The sequence below is a fragment of the Felis catus genome, chromosome C1, assembly GCF_018350175.1.
Source record: "Felis catus isolate Fca126 chromosome C1, F.catus_Fca126_mat1.0, whole genome shotgun sequence".
In the NCBI taxonomy this organism is placed as follows: Eukaryota; Metazoa; Chordata; class Mammalia; order Carnivora; family Felidae; genus Felis; species Felis catus.
This window is the reverse complement of record NC_058375.1, coordinates 44,510,441-44,533,651: the sequence shown is the minus strand read 5'-3', so window position 1 is coordinate 44,533,651 and position 23,211 is coordinate 44,510,441. Positions and strand designations below refer to the sequence as shown.

General features: G+C 55.2%; 1 protein-coding gene across 3 annotated transcripts in view; it reads left to right on the top strand.

The window, feature by feature from the left end:
* Window positions 1–9,847, top strand: part of USP24 (ubiquitin specific peptidase 24) — a 142,307-nt gene extending 132,460 nt beyond the window's left edge. For all 3 annotated transcript variants that reach the window (XM_023258739.2, XM_023258738.2, XM_023258737.2), the window contains 6 exons: window positions 422–488; window positions 1,488–1,566; window positions 3,598–3,673; window positions 4,289–4,375; window positions 4,722–4,832; window positions 7,094–9,847. In XM_023258739.2, the coding sequence (XP_023114507.1) occupies window positions 422–488; window positions 1,488–1,566; window positions 3,598–3,673; window positions 4,289–4,375; window positions 4,722–4,832; window positions 7,094–7,156 (483 nt within the window). In that variant the 3' untranslated portion in view covers window positions 7,157–9,847. The remainder of the gene's footprint in view (window positions 1–421; window positions 489–1,487; window positions 1,567–3,597; window positions 3,674–4,288; window positions 4,376–4,721; window positions 4,833–7,093) is intronic.
* Window positions 9,848–23,211: the final 13,364 nt, after the last annotated feature.

The following is a 23,211-nucleotide window of genomic DNA, read 5'->3' as shown; positions in this document are numbered from 1 at the left end:
CTTGGGATCGTGCAATACACGTCCTTAGAGCCCGCTAGGTTACTGTTGACAGCTGTGGATATAGTTGGTAAGAACACATAGACAGGAAGTGAATGGATCTGCAACTCTTCCTGAACTTTTTCATCTTTAGTGTAAAATTTAAGGGGCGCCTGGCTGACTCATTCAGTAGAGCATGTGACTCGATCTTGAGGTCTCAAGAGTTTGAGCCCCATGTTGGGGACTGGGTTGTACTTTAAATAAACAAATAAAATAAAATTTAAGATACTGTTGAGATACATGTCAGTGACACGTTGTTTGCATTGGGTTTTGTTAAGTGAGGAACTAAACCTCTTGAACAGAATTATTTTTAAAAGGCACCAGTGCGTGCCATCGCACAAGTCCCTTCTTTCATTCACCGGCCTTTGTCTCCTTCCTGTCACAGGTCATTGAAGATCCCATACAGGTGGAGCGAGTCAAATTTGTGTTTGAGACAGAAAATGGATTATTAGGTGAGTAGCCTGGCCTTCCTGAGAAACGTCTGTAGCAGACGGGCAGATGGCCTGTTATGGCCGGCCTCCTCCCTGACAGGTCTGCCCCGGGGCTCTTCCCCGCGGGGGACCTTGGGGTCCGGTTCCTGGGGCAGATAAGAGTCAGGGATGCTGTGACTTTTTTCAACAGCGAAAGGCTGCTTTCTGATGTCAGAAGTCTTTCATTCTGCTCTGCAGCCACTGGGGAGGGAAAAGGACGTCGTCATGCTCATGAGATAGGATTGTTGTTTTGTTTTTACCTGTGGTATGAATGCACCCAGATTTCTTTTATCTACTTGTAAATTTCTTGTCAGAAGGCTAAAGTGGCTTTAATGAGCTGTTTCTTAGAAAGTGGGGTTAAAAATAGTCCTCTTCAACATCCACCACCCACCTGTATTTCCAATTAATCTGAGTCATTTTAGATTTTGCTCTGTAGCAAGAGATTTAAGACCTCTTATTCCAGAAAAGAAATGCAAGCTAAAAAGCCGTGACATTCAAGGCCACTGAGCGGCACCCAGGCTCCCTGGAACTTCCAGACCATGCCCTCCTCAAGGGCAGGGACCAAGTACTATTTACTTCTACATCCCCAAAGTGCAGAGCAGGAAGTATGTGTTGAATTGAACTAATACCCTATATTTCCATTTATCAAACTGAAAGTGTTGTAACCACTCTTCTGTCAGTAGCATGGTGGGTAGAAAAGCTCGAAGGTCTGTTGAATAATCAGTAGAAGTTTTAGTTCCTTTTGGCTCTCCTAAAAGTCACACTTCCACCGCCACATAGGTTTCTTGAATACTATTCAGTGTTTCTGCCCATCAGCATATGGGGAGTCCTGTCGAATCCGCATCCCCATGCTGATAGTCCGTCCCCTGTCTGCTGATCAGACCAGCTGGCTGTAAGTGTTCAGAACAAGAGAGTAGTGTTACCGGGACCCGCCTGCAGTGCCCTGCTTTCTTGTCACAATTTCCTGTTCTCTCCACTCAGCTCTGATGCACCACAGTAATCACGTGGACAGCAGTCGCTGCTACCAGTGTGTCAAATTCCTCGTGACTCTTGCTCAAAAGTAAGTATCAACTCAAAACGCAGGGAGGAGACGGTGTGTTGTTCAGTTACAAGCCGTCTGGCCAGGAAAAAAAATCTGCCTCGCTGGAGTTCCTAGAGAGCCTGAGTCAGGGCGTGCTTGCTGGGGTGGTTCAGAAACCAGCTCACGTGACCTCGAGGAGAGGTGAAGGAAATGTCCGAAGAGGAGCAGATCTTGCGGAACCCAAGACCAAAGGCTGAACCGGCAGGGCTCGTGCAGGCAAGGCAGGAATCAAGGCGGATTCGGGGACCTTAACCAGAGTTCACGCACTCGGGCTTGAGATGGCTTCAGGTCACGTAACACCACTACCACCTCTGTCAGGCGCTGGATCCCCGCTTTCCATCCGGTCTCTCCAGAGACAGAACAGTGTTGTAGCTGCCTCCACGTAGGAGCCCAGGCCCTGTGCTGAGTGCCTTGCCCTACTCTCATTTAATCTTCGCAGCCGCTCCGCGCGGCTGGATACCGCTAGTCCCGCGGGGTGGGCGGTTTAAGCGGCGTGCCTGCGGTCAGAGTGAGGGCTCGAGCACAGGCGATGGGCTTCACGGAACGGTCCTCTTCTCCTTTGCTTAATTGTGGTAAAACACACACAACACAAAAGTTACCATTTCAGCCACCCGTAAGTGTACAAGTCCACGGCGTTAAGTGCGTTCGCGTTGCTGCTCAGCCATTGCCGCCACCCGTCTCCAGAACTTTGTCAGCTTCCCAGACTGAAACTCCGTACCGAGTAAACACTGACTCCCCATTCTCCCTTCCCCTCTTCCCCCAGCAGCCCCCCTCCTACTTTCTCTCTCCACGAACCTGACTCCTCTAGGTGCCTTATGTAAGTGGAATCCCGCAGTGTTTGTCCTGTCGTGACTGGCTGAGTTCACCTCGCGTGATGTGCTCAAGGTTCATCCATGTTGTAGCCTGTGCCAGAATCCCCTTCCGTTTTCAAGGCCCAGAATACTCCCCGGTGTGGCTCTACCACGTTTTGTCCACTTGGCGGTCGACAGGCACTCGGAAAACCAAGGTTGTTGGTGTTGGAAGGAACCGTCGTGGTTTGCTGCTTCGGCTCCCCTGGGTAGGACGTGGGCAAACAAAAAGCCAGAGTGGCTTCGTGGTGACCCGAGGCTACAGAGCACGTTATGCCACGCCACTGGGTCTCCATTTATCTTGCCCCAGATTTTTACCGATTCTTCAGCATGGGTATTGCCATCCTTGGATTTGTACCCGAATAAGAATAAGAAATCTCTTGGCCTTACTCTTGCTGCATTTGAGTGTCCTGCACAAATTAAATGAGAGCTCTGGTGAAATGGGTGAACGTGCGTTTTCCCAGTGACATAGCGTTGTGGACACGAGGGAGATCATCCTGCCACGGTTGTGGGTTCTTTAACCAGGCTCGATACGGGCGGCATGACGTGAGAAGTACTTGCCTCGTACCTGGCATTTCCAGGTAGTGTTGGGGCCTCATGGTATGTCTGATGCGGGTACGTAGTCCAGATAGCAGTGTCTTCATCTGTGCCTCTCTGTCCCTCCTGGAACCTGCATTGCACACACACACAGGATCCCCGTCAGCGCTGCCTTTGACTCTGAGAGGCAGCTTTCTAAGTGGACAAAGAAAACTGCAGAGAGAGGGGGGCTCCGGACCGTACTTTACAATTGGTTTTCCGGGAATTATGACTCGCATCACAAAAGTGTCAAGACTGGCTTTGATTCTTTCGAGAATCATTTCTATAGTTAGCTGTGCATTGTGTCGTGGGGTTTTCTTGTTTATTTTTGAGTTTCCGTCTTTGAATTGTAATAGGACTGAGTGGATGATCTGGTCGTAGGTCAGAGACCTTTCGCTACACGTTTACCTTCTTTTGCCTTTTGAAGTTTATACGTATGAATGTATCTGAACCAAAAGCAAGTAAAAAACTCTAGAAAGACAACTGAACTTTAGCAAAAGTAGCATTTGTGTATCAGAATCAAAGGGGATGAAACAAGTATATTGGCAAAGAAAGCATTTGGCTGATAGAATTCCCCAATCACCAGGTGTCCTGCTGCTAAGGAATACTTCAAGGAGAATTCCCACCACTGGAGTTGGGCTGTACAATGGCTACAGAAGAAGGTAATTGCATTTTGAACTTTTCTGGCTATCACGTAGGAATCAGTAAGAGCACATCTTTTTTGTTTGTTTGTTTATTTTTGAGAGAGACAGAGAGTGTGAGCAGGGGAGGGGCAGAGAGAGAGAGGGAGACACAGAAGCTGAAACAGGCTCCAGGCTCTGAGCTGTCCGCACAGAGCCCGACGCGGGGCTCGAACTCACGGACCGTGAGATCATGACCTGAGCCGAAGTCGGACGCTCAACCGACTGAGCCCCCCCAGGCGCCCCAAGAGCACTTCTTACCAGGAAAAACCTCTTCATTTGGAGACTGGCCTCAACGTTTGGTCAGACTTCAAACTTTTTTCAGTACAGCTGATACCTATCGTGACACATTAAGTTTGCGTCTTAACACAGCATCTTAACTGTATAGGTAAGAGAGCAGGTGATTATGTAAGATGTAGGATCTCACTGAGGTCTTGCGAGGGGACGTGAACCCCTCCGAGAAAGCATCTCCTGGTGTGTTAGACCCGGGTGGGTCTGTGTGCTGTGTTAATGCTTTTCATATTCAGATATCTAATGGTGGAAATTGTGGACTCCCGTGGGCTTGTCTCTGATGGCGTCTTTGACTTTCCGTCTCAGATGTCAGAACATTACTGGACTCCACAGAGTAACGTCTCTAACGAAACCTCAACTGGAAAAACCTTCCAGCGGACGATTTCAGCTCAGGTGAGGCCTCTCTTTTGGTTTTGTGTGGCTTGAAATCCCACAGGTAGGATTTGTAGTGTGTCTCACCCTAAACACCGTAGTGCGTTTAGCGTGTGCCACAGCCTCGGAGCGACGAGAGGTGTGGGTGGCGAATGAGAAAGGACCGAAGAAGGGAGTTTCTGTGAAGAGACAGCTTGTCGTGTGGCCGGCAGATTCTGTGCCAGAGGAAAAGCGGCGGGGGCCGCAGGGGTGGGGGGGCGCCCTGGCTGCTGCCGCGAAGCCAGCCCCTGGGGGTCAAGCGACGGGGAGTCTTTCTGGTGGCCCCACACACCCTGACTCTCTGCTCTCGTGTTCGCGTCTCCCACAGGACACCCTGGCGTATGCCACAGCTCTGCTGAATGAGAAAGAGCAGTCCGGGAGCAGTAACGGCTCGGAGAGCAGTCCCGCGAACGAGAACGGGGAGAGGCATTTACAACAGGTACGGCTGTGGCCCGCGGCCCAGGGGAAGGGGCGCCGCGCCCGCTCTGAAGCTTTCCAGAAAGAATTTCCGTAATCAAGACCAAAGGAGACCCCAGCTCCGCCCTCTAGCGATGCTGGGGGGGGGGGGGCGGGGGCGGGCCTCGCCGGCACTGCGCTCACAAGGCAGAACAGCAGCAGCAGGGAGGGGACCGCAGGGCTCGGGGCTCAGTGCGCGCTGGCCCGGGTGACCACCTCCAAGATGGTCCTCGTACAGCCGGGCCGCAGACGCCTTCATTCCTGCTGGCTCACCGCACTCTGCCGGCTTGCCACAAGTTCCCCCCCCCCCCCCCTTCCACCTGTCGCTTTCACCAGCCTCCCCAGAAACACGGACCCTTGAAAGGAAGGGCCATCGAAACACCTACTTGTCAGGGGAGTCAAAGAATAATTTTAAGCTTATTAAAAAAAAAAGAACACTTTCGATACGGGTCGCTCCGGTAGAAAAAGGAATGAAACATTGCTGGCGCGCTCACCGATGAAGCAGCCGTGAATGTCCTGCCGAGCGTCGCGTCTTCCCTCGGCCTGTATCACCTTGCGCCAGGGCGGTCTCCTCCGCGGTCCCGCCACAGTGCTTGGCACAGAGGGCTCATTAAACGAATCCTGTTGATGTTGTGTGTGCCATTGTTTTCTAACCTTTCAAATTCTCACAACAGCCTCTTGAGGTCCCTGTTACCCTGACTTCACAGAAGGGACACGGATGCCCAGCACGTTGATGTGGTGTGACCCAGCAGTTGCCCTCGTCACCTACTCTGTTTGCAGAGGAGATCAGAGCTGTGGGACGAGAGGTCTCGCGGCTGCCAGGCTCACAGGCCCCAGGAGCATGTGTCCCCGCACGCGTGTACCCGCACCCTCGCCCACCTGGAACCTCTCCCTCTCCGCACGTCCCTTTCAGCAGTGTTTTGACACACCCTGTTCTCGCCTGTTCTCTAAAAACGACTCTCTCCCCTCTCTTCCTCTTCCCTCTTTCCCCGTTTGCACGGTCAGACTTCTCCAAGAATTGTCAGAACTTACAGTTCTTCTCTCTTGCTCCTCCTGGGACCTCTTCCAGGCTGACCTCCTGCCTAGTGGCTGGCTCACCACTAGGCAAGGGTGACAGGTGGTCTCCACGTGTCAGGCCTGGTCGTAGTGGAGCACACAGCAGCATGGGACCTTGCTGGCCGCTCCTCGCCTCTGGACACAGTCTCCCCTGGGGCCTCCACGGTGCCTCACCCTCCTGGCTTTCCTCCAACCCCTCCACCTGTTCTCTCTCCGTCTCCATGGCTGTGATTCTCCTGGGGGCCAGCCGGGGCCATCCAGCTCCTTCCCTCAAAGACCTCTCACGGCCAACATGCCTGATGCCTCCGCCCACCCCAGCGAGGGCTGGCCTTCCTTGGTGTCCTTATTAGAAACAGCGCCCTGTGTAGCAGGTGTCTTTCTGGACATTCCTTCGCATGCTGCAGTCCGTTCACCGATTCTGCCAGGTTGCCCTCTTAAACATCTCCCGTGTGTCTCTTGCATCCTCATAAGGACTGGAGTGTCCTTGGTCTCTGAGGATGCCCCTGCATCACTCTTCCTTCCCTCAGTGGGTCTCCATTGCTGTTAGGATAAGAGCCAGAATCCTCAGCACAGGCCTGCTAGGTTTGGCCCCTGCCTACCTCTCTCCCCTCATGTTCTGAGTTCTGGATGCTGATGGCCTTCTCGGAGTTGATCAGATACCCTCTTTCCTTTTGCGTGGGGCTTCCCCCACTCACCCCTAACTCCCACTCGGCTTATGTGTCACTTTGCAGAGACTGCCTGTCCGTTCCCCACCCAACCCCCACCCACATCAGCCCCAACACACGACAGACATTCAGAACTTTGTTCGCATATCGGCTGAAGGCCGCACGGCTGGTGACAGAAACGGAATTCAGGGGTGAGCCAGAAGCTTCCTGGTCCTCGGCAGGCAGTGCGACACAGTGCTGGGGACGCAGCGGTTCACGTGGCTTTCCCGAGCGCGGCCTGCATTGTTGTATAGGAACATGATGACCCGAGGGCTCAGGGACCACACGAGGGCATAGAAATGAGAGTTTTGCACAATCAGGACCTGTCAAACACAGGGTGTTGCAGTTAGGTTTTTATTTCCCTTTGATCAGACGTGAAGCTGTTGAGTGCGGACATTACCGAACACAAATAAGTCCCTCGGTGTTGAGAAGCTTTTCTCTAACTTGACCGTGCATGAACTTAACCTCCTTCTCTTTTTCGAAGGGTTCAGAGTCACCCATGATGATTGGCGAGTTGAGAAGCGACCTGGACGATGTCGACCCCTAGAGGAACAGCATGCCCAGCGTGCGGTGAGGAGTCACAGCTCCAGCACTGGGTGTTCAGCGCCCTCTCAAAATCCAGTTCTCACCCTTGAGCCCTTTAGAAGAGCCCGAAGCTCGGACTAGGAGAGCCTGCCGTGATCCCAGAGGAGCGTGTGTTTTTAAAGAAGGCACTCTTGGCCCCTGGAGAAGGTTCAGGAGCTGTTTGGCAGTGGGAGGAGGCCTTCCTCCGGATCACCTGTCCCGGGGCACAGTCCAAATGTGGATTCACAGTTCTGTGGAAATTCTAGGAAATAAAGCCGCTGGCAGACTTTTTCGTTTCACAAACATACAAGAGTGAATGAGGGTCAAGCCGTTGCTTTCTCTTTGATGCTACAACAGAAGGTCCTTTGGATTTTATATTTAAAAAAAAAAAAAAAAGCAAGCTGCCTTTAGATAGGCGGGGGCAAATTTTTAATCTTGCAGTAACATTGAATAGGAATATCCAATTTAAAATGATGTAAAGATAGGTAATAAAATTCCTTTCCATTGTAAAATAGTAGTTGAGGAACTCCGTTTACACAGACCTTTGTATTTAATATGTCTCCCTGTTTGTATAGAATCTCAGACGGGTCAGGATCAGAGGCCTAGGCGTGAAGTTGGACCGTGATGAAATGTTACCAGGATCAAAAATTGGGAAATTTATTATGCTCTTTATTAAGGTATTTTTCTGATATGATTCAGGTTGAAAAGAGCAATTTAAAAAAAAAAGTGTTCTTCAGAAGTACAGGGTTCATTCTTTGATATCAATCACTAAGGAAGTTGTGGCATTTTTCCCCAAATTTTGAAAACCGCAAAATAAAAAGCACTTTAAATTATAACCTTACGGAGTTTGACTTCATAAAACCACCTTTCTAGTGCTTGGAGACATATTGAATAAACTGTAGTCTTAAATCATGTGATCTGCAATCATTTGCTTTTGCTGAAAACATAATTATCGAGACCCTTTGGCGCTGGTTGTATATGAAGTTAAATATTTGAGTTGAGAAACACTGCTCTGTGAGTTGTAGTAATTTGAACGGGGAGAAGGAATTTGAGACCTTGTTTCTCTGCAACATGACTAGCGAACAGTGAAAAGATCCGGACAAGATTTACTTTCCCAGAAATAAGCATGAAGTAATTGAACAACTGGCCACTTCGTCGGTATTTCCCAATTCTAGCACCATTCACTCCTTTCAGATTTGGATCCCAGAGGGGAGAAGGGATATGCCAACGTACTTCATATATTTTGTGCATTTTGTATTTTGAGTCACATTTTACCTTTAGTTATGTGCTCTGCCTTGTTTTCAACTCACCGCGCACAGAACTAGGGAAGCTTAGGAAGTGCCAGGTTGCCCCTGTCGGTTAGATTTGCCAAGTCAAAGAGGCGTGGCCAGCCCCAAAGTGCCTTTTTGGTGGCTTTCCAGTTGTGTGGACACGTGACAGGACAGCTCTTCACTGCTGTGCACCTCGGCACCCGGCCCCGTCACTACTGAGCGCTGAGGTGACTGTGCAGCCGGCTGCAGCCGGTACCCGTGTCTACAGCCCGCCGCAGGCCAGTGGCGGCCATTGTCAAGGACACTGTGCAGAGGGAGGCCGCCTTTAAGAGCAGAACTGTGCCCTCGGAGAATTGGTCAGAAGCAGTTGGCAAATTGTCTATGGTTCTGCCGTCCTTGGGAATTCAGACGTGAGATTTTAAAATCAATTCTGAGAACACGGATACTTCCCTGTCCTACTGTTTTCCCTACCCCACCCTCAACCTTCTCTCCGCCCCCATCCTCACACAACGATTGCGTAGGACATGACCTTGAAATGCCGGTGATGATCTGTGTTGGGATATCATCGCTGGCAACTGCACTCTCAGGAGCCCAAATTCAGGAGTGAAATTGCCACTTCTAGTCCCTTATTTCCTATGGAAACAACACCCCCCGCCACCCCCAGGACCTGCTGTCCTCACCGTAAGGCTTCATCAGGATCGCCCGTCACTGTTGTGTGTCATACGCGCTGGTTAAGTTTGTTTGTGTCATCGCTGCAGTGGACATCACTTCCTCTTTGCCGGGAACCACTTGATTTCCAACGGCTGCAGTCTGCAAACCTGCTGATGACTTTTTTTTTTAATGTACAACAAAGTGACAATTACGACAGGCTTACCTTGGAAGAGTTGTCATTTTTACTGCCAATTTTTTGGACGAAGATGTTTTTATAAATCTTTCAAAATGGTCTGCACATCGAATAGGAATTGCACAACTAACTCAATGCTGTGTGTTCTCAAGAAGCTCCCTTCGTGAGGCCCTCCGGAGGGTGCCCGCTCTGCCCCGTAGAGGCGTCTGGGAAGGAAAACCAACGAGCAGCCCAGCAGGTATCTTGCCCATGACTTCTCCTGGAGCGCTCACACGGTCACTGGCACTAGAAGCAATTGTAGGACCTAGGGCATCGTGTCCTCGGACTCACCCTATCTTGCCCCACCCTCCCTGCTAACATTGAGGCGTGTGCAGTTACCTTCTGAGCTTGGAACAAGCAGACTGGAATTTTCCTCTGCTACCTCTTGTGTACAAAATCTTGTTTATAAAATTTCAAAAGGAAGTAGGTAAACTAGGGAAGAACCGTAATCCTAAATTTGGATCATGAGTGGCAGAGTTCTTAGCTTCTAAGGGTATAAAATAAATTTTTCAAAAATGTAGAGTTGGAGTCTCGCCGGCCTTTTTCTGCACGGTGCGGGATGGGGTGCCCTGGGCCTGTGGCCTGGGGTTGCTCTTGGAACTTTGCACTGATGACGTGAATAAGGCCCCCCCTTTAATGATGAGAGGTGACGGGTCTTCTGAGCCTTGTGTGGTTCTCTCCTCTGGATAGCCTGATCATTTTAGGGTTCATTTGCCAAACTCAGGCTGATGGCCTACGGACGTCTCCCCTGTAGCTTTTAGGCCTGCCAAGCGGTCCCAGCATAAATCACGTCCCTGGTCCAGGTGGGCTTCTTGCTAGACCCCAGGGGTCTCCGTCTCACTCCTGATGTCCTGTGCGTGTGCACATGGCTCCCCCTCCCCTGGGATGCTCGCTGCTCCACACTTGGCTCTTCCGTGGGCGCACACCCACTCCCCACACGCAGTGGCAGCCTACGCAAGACCCAAGGCGCTCCCTTCCCTCGGTCCTGGAGTGGCCACAGCGTGGAGACCTACCGAACCCACCCCTGGCCCCGCGCCCCCTTGGGCGAGGGAGGGGAGGTCCATCTCTGCATAGCAGGGCGAGGTGCCTGTGGACAGAGACCATTCCTCCCCGGCACGCAGGCTGTTTGCATCCGGCAGTAGTTAAACACCTTCCGCGATGCGCAATGGTCAGAAAATGCAGTCTGGGAGGATTTTTGTTTTGCAGGCAGATTCCCCTATCGTCTATGATACGGGCTGCTTAGAGGTAGGCCTCGCTTAAGACCGCTGCCCTCCCCAACCTCACAGAGGCTGGGAATCAGGAATGCCACAGGGGCACCAGTTCCCAAAGAGGGGGCGCCCAGCCGCCTAGGGGACTCAGGGAAGGCAGGTTTTATCCTACGACAGGCATATGTGCTCATGACGAACTCAGCCATTCCACGAACTCATCAAGTGCCTCGTATAAACAGGGCATCATCCTGGACAGTCAAACTCAGACAAGGGTCCTGACCAAGCTGTTTTTATTTTACAAGTCGCCATATAATAAAAAGGCCATAAAACCCAGAATAAATTTCTTCGAGTTATAAAAGCGAAACGGAGGTCTAGAAAAGCTTGCTGTAGAAAGACAGTAGGGACAGCTGTTTACAAACAGACCAAATAGAGGAATCTTGCTGCCTTTCCCCACCACCCCTCAGAAGCCCCTCTCCCCCCACCCCCGGTCACAGTGAACCTGCCAGCGCCATTCACCCAGCGCTCTTTCCCGCCTCAGGTCTGAGTGCCCCTTGGGATCCTCACAAGGTTACTACAAAGATGGGGTGCCCGACCTGTGCAGTAAAAAAAGGCTTGGCTTTACAGCCAGATCTGGTTTACGTCCGGACCCTACCTCACTTCCTGGCCGCCCACCCCCCTCTGGTTCCCAGTTTCTTCTTCCCCGAAGTGTGGGTGGCCGTGTGCCCCACACAGGGTATGAGCGAGGGCTGGGTGAGATGGGGTGCGGGCCCCGCGGCCTCCTGTGCAAACTGCAAAGTCCGCGCCGGGGGATGCCTCCTGCAGGCCACGCTGGGCGCACGGCCACCGCCACACCCGCGCGGGAAGAGGGCTGCTGGGAGGAACAAAGGCCCCGGGCGCCCCTCAAACACCTGGGACGGTCTCCTGCCTCTGGCTGGGTCTCTGGCACCGTTGCCGGTGGCTCAGGGGTGGGTACGTAGACCTAGGAATATCGCCAACAGAAGCATCTCCCCGGGTGAGCACTAGTGGCGGGACTGGGGGAGCCCTAGTGGCGGGACTGGGGGAGCCCGCAGGCCACCCAGCTGATGAAGATGCCTCTACCGAAGGAGCGAGGACCTGAAACAAGGTATCCTGGCCGCCGACCCCATGGTTCGTTCTGGCCTCAAATGTCCTCATCTATCCCATGGGTAGAATAGACCCTGCCTTCGTCCCAGGGCTGTTCTGAAACCCTGGGAGAATGTGGGTGGAGAAGCACGTCGGACGTTAGGAAATAGGGGCCAGACCTGGGGAAGCACCGCCCTGTCAGCACCTATCCAGCCTGCACCCCCATAGGTGCGGGAAACTGATCGGTTAATCAGGGAGCCCACGGGCTTCTCCAAAGCAGGCAGGTGAGGAGCCATCTCCCTGTTTCACACTCACTGCCCCTTCCAGCCCTCAAGTGCCCCCTGCCCACCCGTGGGAGGATGATCACCTCCTTCGCGGAGCCCTCGGGGTCGTTCTGCCCACCTGTGTGGGCGCCCGGGAGCTGAGCGCAACTTGACCCGCATAAATAGCGGAAGGGCCGGCACCTGCACCCTGCTCACCCGGCCTTCCACTTAGCACAGGGCGATCGAGGCTGAGCGGTCACATTCTCCCGGGTGGGAGCCCACGTTCCCCCTGAGTGCCAGTGCCACAGCTCCAGGAAGCTAGAAGTGTCCCCTGCCCCTTGGGGCCCAGGCTGAGGGTGGGGGGGTGGGGAAGAAGGGGGAAGGAGGAACCATCTCAAAGCTCAGCCAAGGCCTGGGACCACGGCTCCAGGCCTGGGTGGGGAGGCACTGGGACCCCTGGGACGCCTGCCCCCGCCCCGCAAAGACCAGCTTCGGCCAGTGGCCTCCTCACCGGCCGCCTCCTGCACCAACTCTTGGCTCCTCACCACACGGGTGTTGTCCCCTTCCTAGGTCCCCAGGATGTGGGAGGCCCGGGGTGGGGGAGGACGCCACAGCCAGTCAGCATCCAGCCTGCCTCGCAGGCCACGGTGACCTGCCAGGGCTCAGGGACAAAAGCAAACGCGTGTCCAGCAGCAGCACACGAGGAACTAGGCCTGCAGAGCACGGGTCCATCACGCCAGTAGCAAGCTCGCGTCCCCAGCCCTATGCCTCCTCCGGCCTTCCCTCTCCCAGTCAGCAGCAACGCCATCCGCCCAGGGGTCCCCGCAGCCCTCCCCGCACATCCAGCCCATCCAGTCTGAGGGCTCCTCCCTCAGGCTCCAGTGTGCTCCACACCCCGACCCTGTACAGAGGCCTCACTCCTCGGTCTGGACAGTCACAGTGGGTGTCCGCCTGTCTACAGCTGGTCTCCCTGCTCCTGCCCTGTCCCCCGAAGTCTTCCCCGCGGCCAGAATGAACCTGTGCCAACCCGGGTCAGACATCCCATTTCCCTGAGCACACCCACACCCCGGGCTCAGAACCCTGAGGGGCTCCCAGCTCAGGCAAAATCCAAAGTCCTTACTGTGGCCCTCAGGCCCCATCTGACCTTGTCCTGTCCCCTCTCTGGTCCCCCTGACTCACTGGGTTCCCATCCCACGGGCCTCCTGTCTGCTCCTGCTGCCCCCCAGGCAGGCTCCCCGTGTGAGAGTCTTCACCCTGGCTGTTCCCACTGGTGGAACGCTGTTCCCTACAATGTCCTCCACCTTCTGAGTGAGGCCTCTCCGAAACAACGCCCCCACCCGACATTCCCTCCCCTGCTTGCTTCTCCTCCATAGCACCTTTTAAGTGCTCTGTGTTACGTTTTTGTTTACCGCCCTTCTCCCCCACGGAAATGGACACCCCAGGAAAGAAGGGCTAGTTGGGTCTGCATGCCCAGGTCCCGGACAGTGCTGGGAACGCTGCAGTCCTTGCTCAATACAGGCTGAGCAATGGACCTGAGACAGTCCCTGCCCTCCAGAAATGCTTCATCCAGACCTCACACTCAGAGTCTTGTGCTTTTATTAGCCTCTTCGGAGTGCATTTTAAGAGCAGACTCCCCAGGGCTTCCCATTAAGAAGCTCCCGGTGGCTTTTTAAAGGGAAGAGAGGAGACAGCTGTTGATTGCTGTCTGAAGGCCTGTGTGGGCAGGCCTCCGGCCCCAGGCTGTGTGCGCTCTCTCTCTCTCTCTCTCCCTCCCTCCCTCTCTCTCTCTCTCCTTGCTTGCCTTGCTAGCCACTCCTCCGCCTTCAGCACGCATTCAGCTCATATGTCCCCTCCTCCGGGTCACAGCAGAGTCCTCTCTGTCCCCAGAATCCAGTGGGGCTCCTGGCCCTGAGTAGCGTCCCAGCAGACTTGTTAAATGGATTAATCAAGGAAACGCAGGAGTACTGCATTTTGTTAGGCAGCACTTACGCATATTCTCTGCAGGGGGAGCCACGAGCCCAGATTGCAAGGCTCCCTAATAGGGACAAAAGCACAAACTGGCCCAGCTACATATGCGTGCGCGTGCGCACACACACACACACACACACACACACACGCGCGCAGTTCACAGTGGGCCCGGGGGGCACAGGTGCCCGTAGCTGGGTCAGTGCCGAGCCTTAGCTGGAGGTTCTCTGTCACCTCTATTTTCTCACTGAAATAGGAAGCAGGGAGCCAGCTGGAAGGCAGGATGAGGGAGAAGGTTTGGAGGTTTGAGGGGAAAGAAGGTCCGAGGTCGTCCTCCCGGGGCAAGGCACATCTCGCAGGGCTTAGGGGCGTGGGCTCCGGGGCAGGGCCATTCAATCTCCGACGTGCTTCTGTGAAATGAAACAGAAAATGAAATAAGAGAGGACGGGTGAAGGGTTAGAATGTGTGGGTTTCGGGGGCAACCTCAAGGGCCCCCTGGAGGTCCGAGGCTGATCATTCAGGGAGGCCACAAAGCGTGCACGTGTCCTTGCGGCGTTCGGCCACGGGGGTGCGGGGGGCAGAGCTGGCGGACAGCTGGGCGGAAGCAGAGCTGGGTTTTCGCCCACCGAGTACGGTACCTAGCGGGGCAAGGGCGTGGAGGGGGTGCGCTGGGGGTGGATGGAAGGCTGGCCCGGGAAGTTCCGGCTGGGTAGCAGGGAGACAGGTGAGGAGGCGAGAGGGAGCCAGGCGTGAAGAGTTAGTTGGAGGCATCAGAGGGCGGTAGGTGCGGTGGGTGTGGGGGAAAGCGGGAGCTGGGAGTGAGCAAGAAAAAGAGAAAGTGGTGACCGGGAAAGGGGGGTGTCCGACACCTAAGCTCTGGAGGAGACACAGCCACGGGGAGCGACAAGGTTCTTGACCTTGCACGACAGAGGGAGCGGGGCTGAGGGAGGGTGGTGGCAAGGTCTTGCAGGGGAGGAAATGGGATTCCAGAGAGGGCTATCTGTGTGTGCCCTGGAGTCACCCAGCAGGAGAAGGTGACCGTGAGCTAGGCCTTCAGTACATAGGGATGCCACCTGACGACAGGTTCTTCCATGTTGACATTTATGGAGAACAGGACAGCGCTCTGGACGAGGCAGTGAGGAGCAAGGGGGACCCTTCCCCACCTCGGGCCCCAGGCTGTGGGAGAGGAGAAGGAGGCAGCAGTGACCTTGCGGGGGGGGGGGGGGGGGGGACGGGGAAGGGGACTGAAGGCAGAGCAACAAGGGGAAGGAACGTTCCAAGAGGCATTTGAGGGCGAGAGGGCTGCTGGCAAAGGACCAGGATTTTGAGGGCAGGCACAGTGGCAGGTTTCAGGAAGGGAGGAAGGAAGGAACTAGGAGGAAGGGAAGGGATGGGCCCAGGGAAGAAGGCCCCTCAGGAGCAGTGGCGGTGCCCAGCTCGACCAGCAGAGGGCGCCCAGGGCACAGCGTGAGAAGCCAGCGCCTCACCGCCCCGGCCAGGCAGACCCCTACCGTGGCTGGTGGCTTGCTTCAGCTCCTGAGACCAGTCAAACCCTGGCCTGCCTTTGGCGAGCCCACAGGGAGGCAGTTAGGAGCACCGGCCTTATTGATGAGAGGCGGGAGGAGACGGTCACACAGGAAGAGATAGGTTAGGCGCTGTGGGAGCCCAGTTGATAGGCACTGGATCCAGGCAGGCTTCCTGGAGGAGGCAACTCAGGACTTGTGGTCCGGCTATAAAGAAGCGAGAGGCAGCAGTGCAGGGCCCGGCTGGAGACATTGGGACTGGAGGCTGGTTTTTAATGTCTCCTGAGGTCCCCGTCCCGGGTGGGAGGGGTCCTGGAGGTTCTGAACAAAAGAAATTCATGGCCCGAGTGCCAGCCTCAGTAATGCTTTCACCTGTTCCCAAAGTCCCTGCTCAGGAACGACACCAGACCCATCATGCCCTACGAGCCTCCACCCCTTCACCCCCCCCCCCCTCCCCAGGGGTGTCCCTCCATGCCAGTTCATGGAGAAAATGGAGGCCAGTGACATGTATTCATACACCGCTTCTCCACACCAGTTCTCCCTGCAGGCTTAAAGGGAGAGATGTCCAGCCGGTTGAGGGGCCCCATCCTTTCCCCCTGCCTCCTCCAGGAGCCATCCTCCGACATCTCTCTGTCTCCACCTTGTGCACACCGAGGCTTACGGTCCCCTTCTCCTGTCAGCCTCTGAGCACACGCAGATCTCTTCCACAGTAAGAATAAATAAAAACAAACAAAACAGACCCAAAGCCCCCCCACCCCACCCCCGCCTCCGTCACCGCACGTGTTCCAGGCACTGTTCTAGACCGTGGGGTTACATCAGTGCCCCAGACAGATCAACTGCAGCCCTCACTCCTGTGGAATGTAATACACAAAGACGTCAGTATGCGCCGTGGTAGAAGAGCTCGGGAGAAAGATGGAGAGGGGAGGGGTGGGAGAGCCGCCCCACTTAGAGATAGGGTGGTCCAAGAGGATCTGGCCCCGGCCACTGTTCCCAGGGCTCACGCCACACCTCCCGCCCCACCCTTACCCCTGCCCACTGAGCTGGGCTCAGTCCCCCAGTCCTGCTGTGCCCCTCCTCAAGAGTGCCCCAGGGACCACTTGTGTCCGAACTCTGGGGTGGGGACAGGGAACCTGTCTGTGGAAAGTGCAGACTCCCCCGACTGACCCCCAGTCTCTAGGGCGGGGCCCGGGAATCTGCATCTCACAAGCTCCCCCAGGAGATTCTGAGGCAGCCCAAAAAGTATGGGTTTGCTCCCTGGACATGTGGCAGTGCTCGAAGTGGCCCAGGCTGCCCCACTCCACCTTGCAGCCGCAGGCGGGTCCACTCTTCCCTTCTGGAGCGCCCGTACATCTTTCTAGACAGCCTCAGGGCCGCCTCCTCCAGGAAGTACTCTCAGAAACAGACAGGCCTGGGAGGCCGATGAGACGGGACCCCAGGCTGGGCTCCAGGACAGGGTGCTAGTCCCAGCTCTGCCACTGAACCCACGGTGCGACCCAGAGCGAGTCACTGCCCCTCTCCGAGCCTCAGTGTGCTCATCCATAAAATGGTGACGGTAACTCCGACCTCTCCAAGGAGATGTGAAGCCAGATGAGGTGACAGTTCTGCCAATGCTTTATGTTCTCATGGCACAAGGGGAGGGGTCCATCACAGTGGACACCCGTGGAGGGGGCGGGGAATTGTTGGAGGGCAGTCGCATCCCTCCATACAAACAGCCCCTGTATCACCAGTTTGCATCCAGAAGACCCCAAGTGCTTGCACCCAATTTGCATCAACTGCCCCGGGGTCTGGGGCGCAAGGAGAGAATCGGCCAGCAGCCCCAAAGCCCCAGGCAAGTGGGGGTGGGGACCGGGAGGAATGTGCCCTCGGCAGCTCCCAGCCACTGACCCCGTCACCCCCAGGCCAAAATATTTCCATCACCTCCCGGTCAGGGTGTTAATGATGCAGGGAAGGCAGCCATCTGAGCCCGCAGGGCCAGAAGCCCTGAAATCCACACGGCAGTTAACCACCTTGCCCCTCGCCCTCAGGCCCTGCATCGCAGGGGTGCGGAAACTGAGGCTGGGGAAGATCCCGCAGGGAATAAGGGGTAGGGTCTGGACACCCCACCTCAGGCAGGGAAGACAAAGGTGTTCCCCGGGGGGGAAGAGGTGGGATGGCATTGACTGGCATCCTGTTACTTTGACCGGAAAAACCGAGGCTCAGGCAGACGGTTTGAACATCACACTTCAGAAGACGAAGGAAGCGAGAGAAGAAAACTGGAGTCCCTGGGGACATCAAACTGTTCCAGACCGACTTACTTTTTCCAAAGGGGAAGATGGAGAGGGTCATAGCTGATAGTCCAGGTTCCTCGGAGGAGTGAACACAGGCCTAAACCATCTGATGGTCGAGTCTGCCCCCGCCACCACCATCACCATCCGAGAAAGAAAAAAAAAAACAAAAACCCCGCTGTCCCTAAGTGATCCCTGCCCCTGGTAAATCTCTGCCCCCTGCTGCTCCTTCAGGGCGGTTTTCTTTGATTCCTCTCGGATGGCACTACCTGCCACCCTTGCGGCGAAGATCAAATTAGCTAACGTGTTCCCGAATCAGCAAACAGCACCACGGGGCACACGGAAGAATGCTGGCTCTCCTCAGGACAGCCCGTGTCCCCGCCCAGCACAGCGGTGACCCTGGGGACATTTGCCAAGTACAGAATCAACACCGGTCTCTGCTGGCTTCTTCCTCTTCCTTTCCCTGCTTTTCCCCAGGGTCACTTTCACAGAGATAATCCGGGTTTGTCTGGGGAAAAGTTAGCAACGCCACTCGGTCTAAACCTGTGTTTGCAGCCAATACAGGTGCTGCCTGTCCGCCCCACCTTGCAGACCCCACGGCTGCCCCGTCTTCCTGGGCCCTGAGGCCCAGTGCGGCCTTCCTACCAGTCACCCAGTCACCTGCCCGGCCCCGCTGAGAACCTGCTTGGCTGGCAGACCGGCCAGCGGAGAAGGGTGAGGAGGGACGTGTCCTGTGGGAGCCGAGAGACGTGCCTAGGCCAGGAACACGGGGACACGGGGTCTGGCTTCAAAGCCCAGAGGGAGAGGTGGGGCTTTTGGGGGTGCTGGAGGGGCTGGCTGGGAGCGGGGGAGGACAGGAGGGCCACAGGGGGTGAGTCCCAGCCCCTTATAGCCACACGGGAGACCTTACTCGCTCCAGTTCTCACAGAACCTCAGGTTTGCATGTTTCCCTGGGACCACGGCATCTGCCCTGCCTCCCTCATAAGGTTGGAATAACACCCTGTTTCAGATGGGACCTTTGTAGGTCAAGTTCAGGGCCCTCACTCCGTGCCGGAATCTGTTCTCCAGCATGCCCCCAGGCGGTCCATTGGCTTCCGTCAAATTCTCTGGTCAGATGGAGGTGAACGACTTCCTGGAAGCCCAATATTTTATTTTTTTTTAAATACAGCTAGCATCACTGCTTATTTTCTGAGTGTAGAAACGTTATTTCTTGATCATTATTTACACGCTCCCTACACAAATTTCCTAAAGGAGAGTCCCATCACCCAGAGATGATCTCTTTTGAGTTTTTTCTATTCACAGCTACACACAGGTATATATGGGATCATATTCTTTTTTTTTTTTTAACGTTTATTTATTTTTGAGACAGAGAGAGACCGAGCATGAACAGGGGAGGGGCAGAGAGAGAGGGAGACACAGAATCGGAAACAGGCTCCAGGCTCTGAGCTGGCAGCACAGAGCCCGACGCGGGGCTCGAACTCACGGACCGCGAGATCGTGACCTGAGCCGAAGTCGGCCGCTTAACCGACTGCGCCACCCAGGCGCCCCTATATGGGATCATACTCTACATCTGTTGGGAATGAGTTCAAACTGCAAACACGGTGGCTGGAACAAATCAGGCTAAACTACCCCGCAGAGCTGGAACACCGGCGGTGGCTGACTTTGGTTCACCCCCTTACGGACCCAAGCCAACGAATTTCTTTGCAGGTCTCATTAGCCAGGCTGGCGGTAGAGAATAGAGTCGTCATGACTGGCTTCGGATCAATCAGAACTCATCGCCTGGGAGTGGGCATGGGATTCCTCCATACAAAACCAAGGAAGGAGGAAATTGCTTTCCGCTTTACAATTTCTCTTTTTATTCATTTTATACCAAGAACTTCTTTCCACACCCATAAACATAGACTCGGGGGCATGGGGAGGAGATGGGAGATTGGAAAAAAGAAAAAAAAGAAAGGAGAGTGGTGGTCGCCAGGGGCTTGGAGGAGGGGACGTGGGGAGTCAGTGTCTCGTGGGTACAGGGTTTCAGTGGGGGTGATAAAAGCAGAGATGGGTGGGGCGCCTGGGTGGCTCAGTCGGTTGAGCCTCCGACTTCGGCTCAGGTCATGCATGATCTCACCATTCGTGGGTTCGAGCCCCGCGTCAGGCTCTCTGCTGTCAGCACAGAGCCCACTTCGGATCCTCTGTCTCTCTGTCTCTCTCTCTCTCTCTCTCAAAAATGGGTGCTGGGGATGGTTGCACGGCGGTGTAGACGCCTTAACATCAGTGACTGTTCACTCAGAAAGCGTGACGATAGCAAGTTTTATGTCGTGTGCCTTTTACCACAATAAAAAAAGAAAGGAAGACTCATTGATGTAATAGGTATTTATTGAGGGCCTGTTGTGTCGCAAGGACTGAGTTAGGCACTGAGGACATAGTGGTGAACCTAATAGGCGTCGTCCTTGCCTTCGGGGAGCTGAGGGTCTAATGAGGAGAGCGGAAAGTCACCAAAAGGATCCCCAAGTAAATGTGGCGGGACAGCTTTCGGGTAGGCTGGCCAGGAGAGGAGTGTGGCGCTGGGAGAGCAGGGGAAGTCCGCCAGACGAGTCGCCATGTTTATACCGCCATGTTTCGATGTTGCATAGCCGTAGCTGATCAGCCAGTCTCCTGTTGCTGGACGTTGAGCAAGGCCACAGGTAACACGCTTCTGTAGGTCCATCTCGGCACCCCTGGTTAGTTCCTCAGCATGAGCTCCCGCGTGTGGCCTTGCAGAGCGCGGGGTGGGCGGTGCTGAGACGCTCCCCACCCGCCGCCACGTTGACCCCCCGCCGGAGCCTGTGTCCTCTCCTTTCCCACCAGCAGTGTAAGAAGCAGCCCTGTCCCTCCACGCTCCGCTAACACCACCTGTCGTGACCCTCTTTACGAAATGGGCCCGATGTCCTGAGTAAAATACGGGTTCTTGGTGTTTTCGGTGGGCATTCCTTGGATCATTCCTGAAGCCGACCGTGTTTTTTCCCTTTGTCTCTTTTCTGGGGTGGCAGATCTTTCCGGGGGCTGCACTCTTTTCTCTTTCCCTGCCTGGTTGTTAGCTCTCTCTGTAAAGAACGGTAACCTCTGTCTGTCAGACGTGACTGCTCATTCTTGGGGCGGCTCCGAGTGTCCCAGGTCCTCCTTCTACGGACACCGTAGCTTGTCCTGGTCAGTCCCGTCGGCCGGGCCTTCCGCACCTGCTCCAGGGAAGCATCCGCAGTCCACCTGATCGGGGCCCACCTACCCGCCCGTGTCCCCTGCAGCCTTTCTCACCCTATCCTAGGCTCCACGCACACCTACCCCTGGGCCAATTCCTGGAACGTGGTGGGGCAACTCGGGGCGCCCAGCCCTCGTTCCAGCCGGTCTCCCACCCCTTTCTTCCCTGGTGAACCCTTCGGGACTCAGCTCGGTTCGAGTTACCTCTCTGAGGAGCTCTTGCGAACTCCCCAGGCGGGACCAGACCTCCACCGTGCTTCTCATGGGAGCGTGGGCCCCTCAGACGGGCACGGGTCAGATGCCTCTCTCTATCCCCAGGGCCTGGGACACGGGGTGACCTCAAGCAGGGGCTTGATGAGTGTCTGTAGCCAGAATAGATGGAGGAAGGAAGGAATAATGAAGTCTACCCCTACCCTTCCCTGCCCCCAGGCTGGCTGATCAGGCATCCGAGGCCTGCAGCTGCCCCCCTACCCCCGCCCTGTTTCAAGTCTGCTCCTGTCCGGGTTTAAACGTGGAGGATGTGCAGGTGGCTTGGGAAATTTTCACCCTGTGAAAAACCACCTGTGGGACCCGATATCTGACCTGGGCACTTTCTGGGTCTCTTGGGCCCTCACTGCCCTTCCCTCCCCTAAGCAGTCTCTGAACTAGGCTGCCTTGGCCAGGACTCTGGTGTCTTCCACAGAAGATCCCGCCTCTAACGGAGGGTTCCCCGTTCTGCACGGTGGGGCTTGAGGTCCGCCTTGGGGAATCTAGGAGACGGGATCCACCAAGCTTCAGTCCTGACCTGACATCCACCCAGGATTACCGTCACTCTCCGACTGCCAATTGGTAAGCAGGACAGAGCAGATCCACACTGTGCAGACGAGGACACTGAGGCCCAGAATGGGAAGGAAGGACTCGCTGACGTTGTTCAAGCACCTGCTGTGTGCCAGACACGTGATATCCCTTAATTCTCCATGACGTCCTCCCCATTGCATAAATGTGGACACTGAGGCTCAGAGAGGGACGGCGACTTGTCCAAAGTCACACAGCAAGGAACTGGCAGAGGCTGAGTGCAAGTCCAGGGTGTGGGATTTTTTTTTAATTTTTTTTTTTAACGTTTATTTGTTTTTGAGACAGAGAGAGACAGAGCATGAATGGAGGAGGGTCAGAGAGAGAGGGAGACACAGAATCTGAAACAGGCTCCAGGCTCTGAGCCCTCAGCACAGAGCCCGACGCGGGGCTTGAACTCACGAACCGCGAGATCATGACCCGAGCCGAAGTAGGATGCCCAACTGACTGAGCCACGCAGGCGCCCCCAGGGTGTGAGATTTAGAACAAACATGTCGTAGGTGGGGCTGATGGATCTGTCCCCAGGGCAGTTGTGAGGACCAGTTGGGATAATAGGCACAAAGGCACCTGAAACAGTGTTTAAGGACTGTTAATAAAAGTGAAATCTTGGGGCGCCTGGGTGGCGCAGTCGGTTAAGCGTCCGACTTCAGCCAGGTCACGATCTCGCGGTCCGGGAGTTCGAGCCCCGCGTCAGGCTCTGGGCTGATGGCTCAGAGGCTGGAGCCTGTTTCCGATTCTGTGTCTCCCTCTCTCTCTGCCCCTCCCCCGTTCATGCGCTGTCTCTCTCTGTCCCAAAAATAAATAAACGTTGAAAAAAAAAAATTAAAAGTGAAATCTTGTCTGTGTCCACCTAGTCACATGGCGAACAGGGACAGAAGCCCAGGGGAGGCTGCAACCTGCCCAAGGTCAGGGCAAGCCCAAGCTCACTACCCCCCGGGACCACTTTCTTGTCCAGTTAAGGGCAGGGACTATCCCTCCAGGGCCTTTTCCTCCCCAGAGAGTGGAAACTTCCCAAGTCCCTCTGACCCGACTGGAGGGTGAAAAGAGCCAGTATTTCTGCCACGGTACATGGATCTGGAGCCTGGGGCTGAGGGCTGACATCCCCGGGTTCGCCAAGGCCTCCAGACCTGAAGGGCAGCCCACCCACCCCTGGACCATCATGAAGACCTCGCCCGCCCTCCTCCCAGTCCATCAACCAGTGAGAGGGGCCGTCCCAGAGGCCCATGTTCTTAGAGGAGACTGAAAGTCGCCAAGGCCAAGGGAACAGAGCGCAGCGATGGAATTTCAGGTGTAACAAGCCAGCGAGGCAAATCATGGACTTTGGGAAGGTCAGAGCCAAATGGAACGAGACAGCCCCGCTGCCCCCTTGCTCGTCAAACTTTTAAAAAGCTGCAGACCCTTCCTTTCAAACGGAATCCGCATCATGTTCTCCTCGGCACCCCCACGTGCCCATAGTCGTTGGCAAGCCCCCCACGGAGGACCCCCAGGCAGCGAGCCCTGAGGAAGA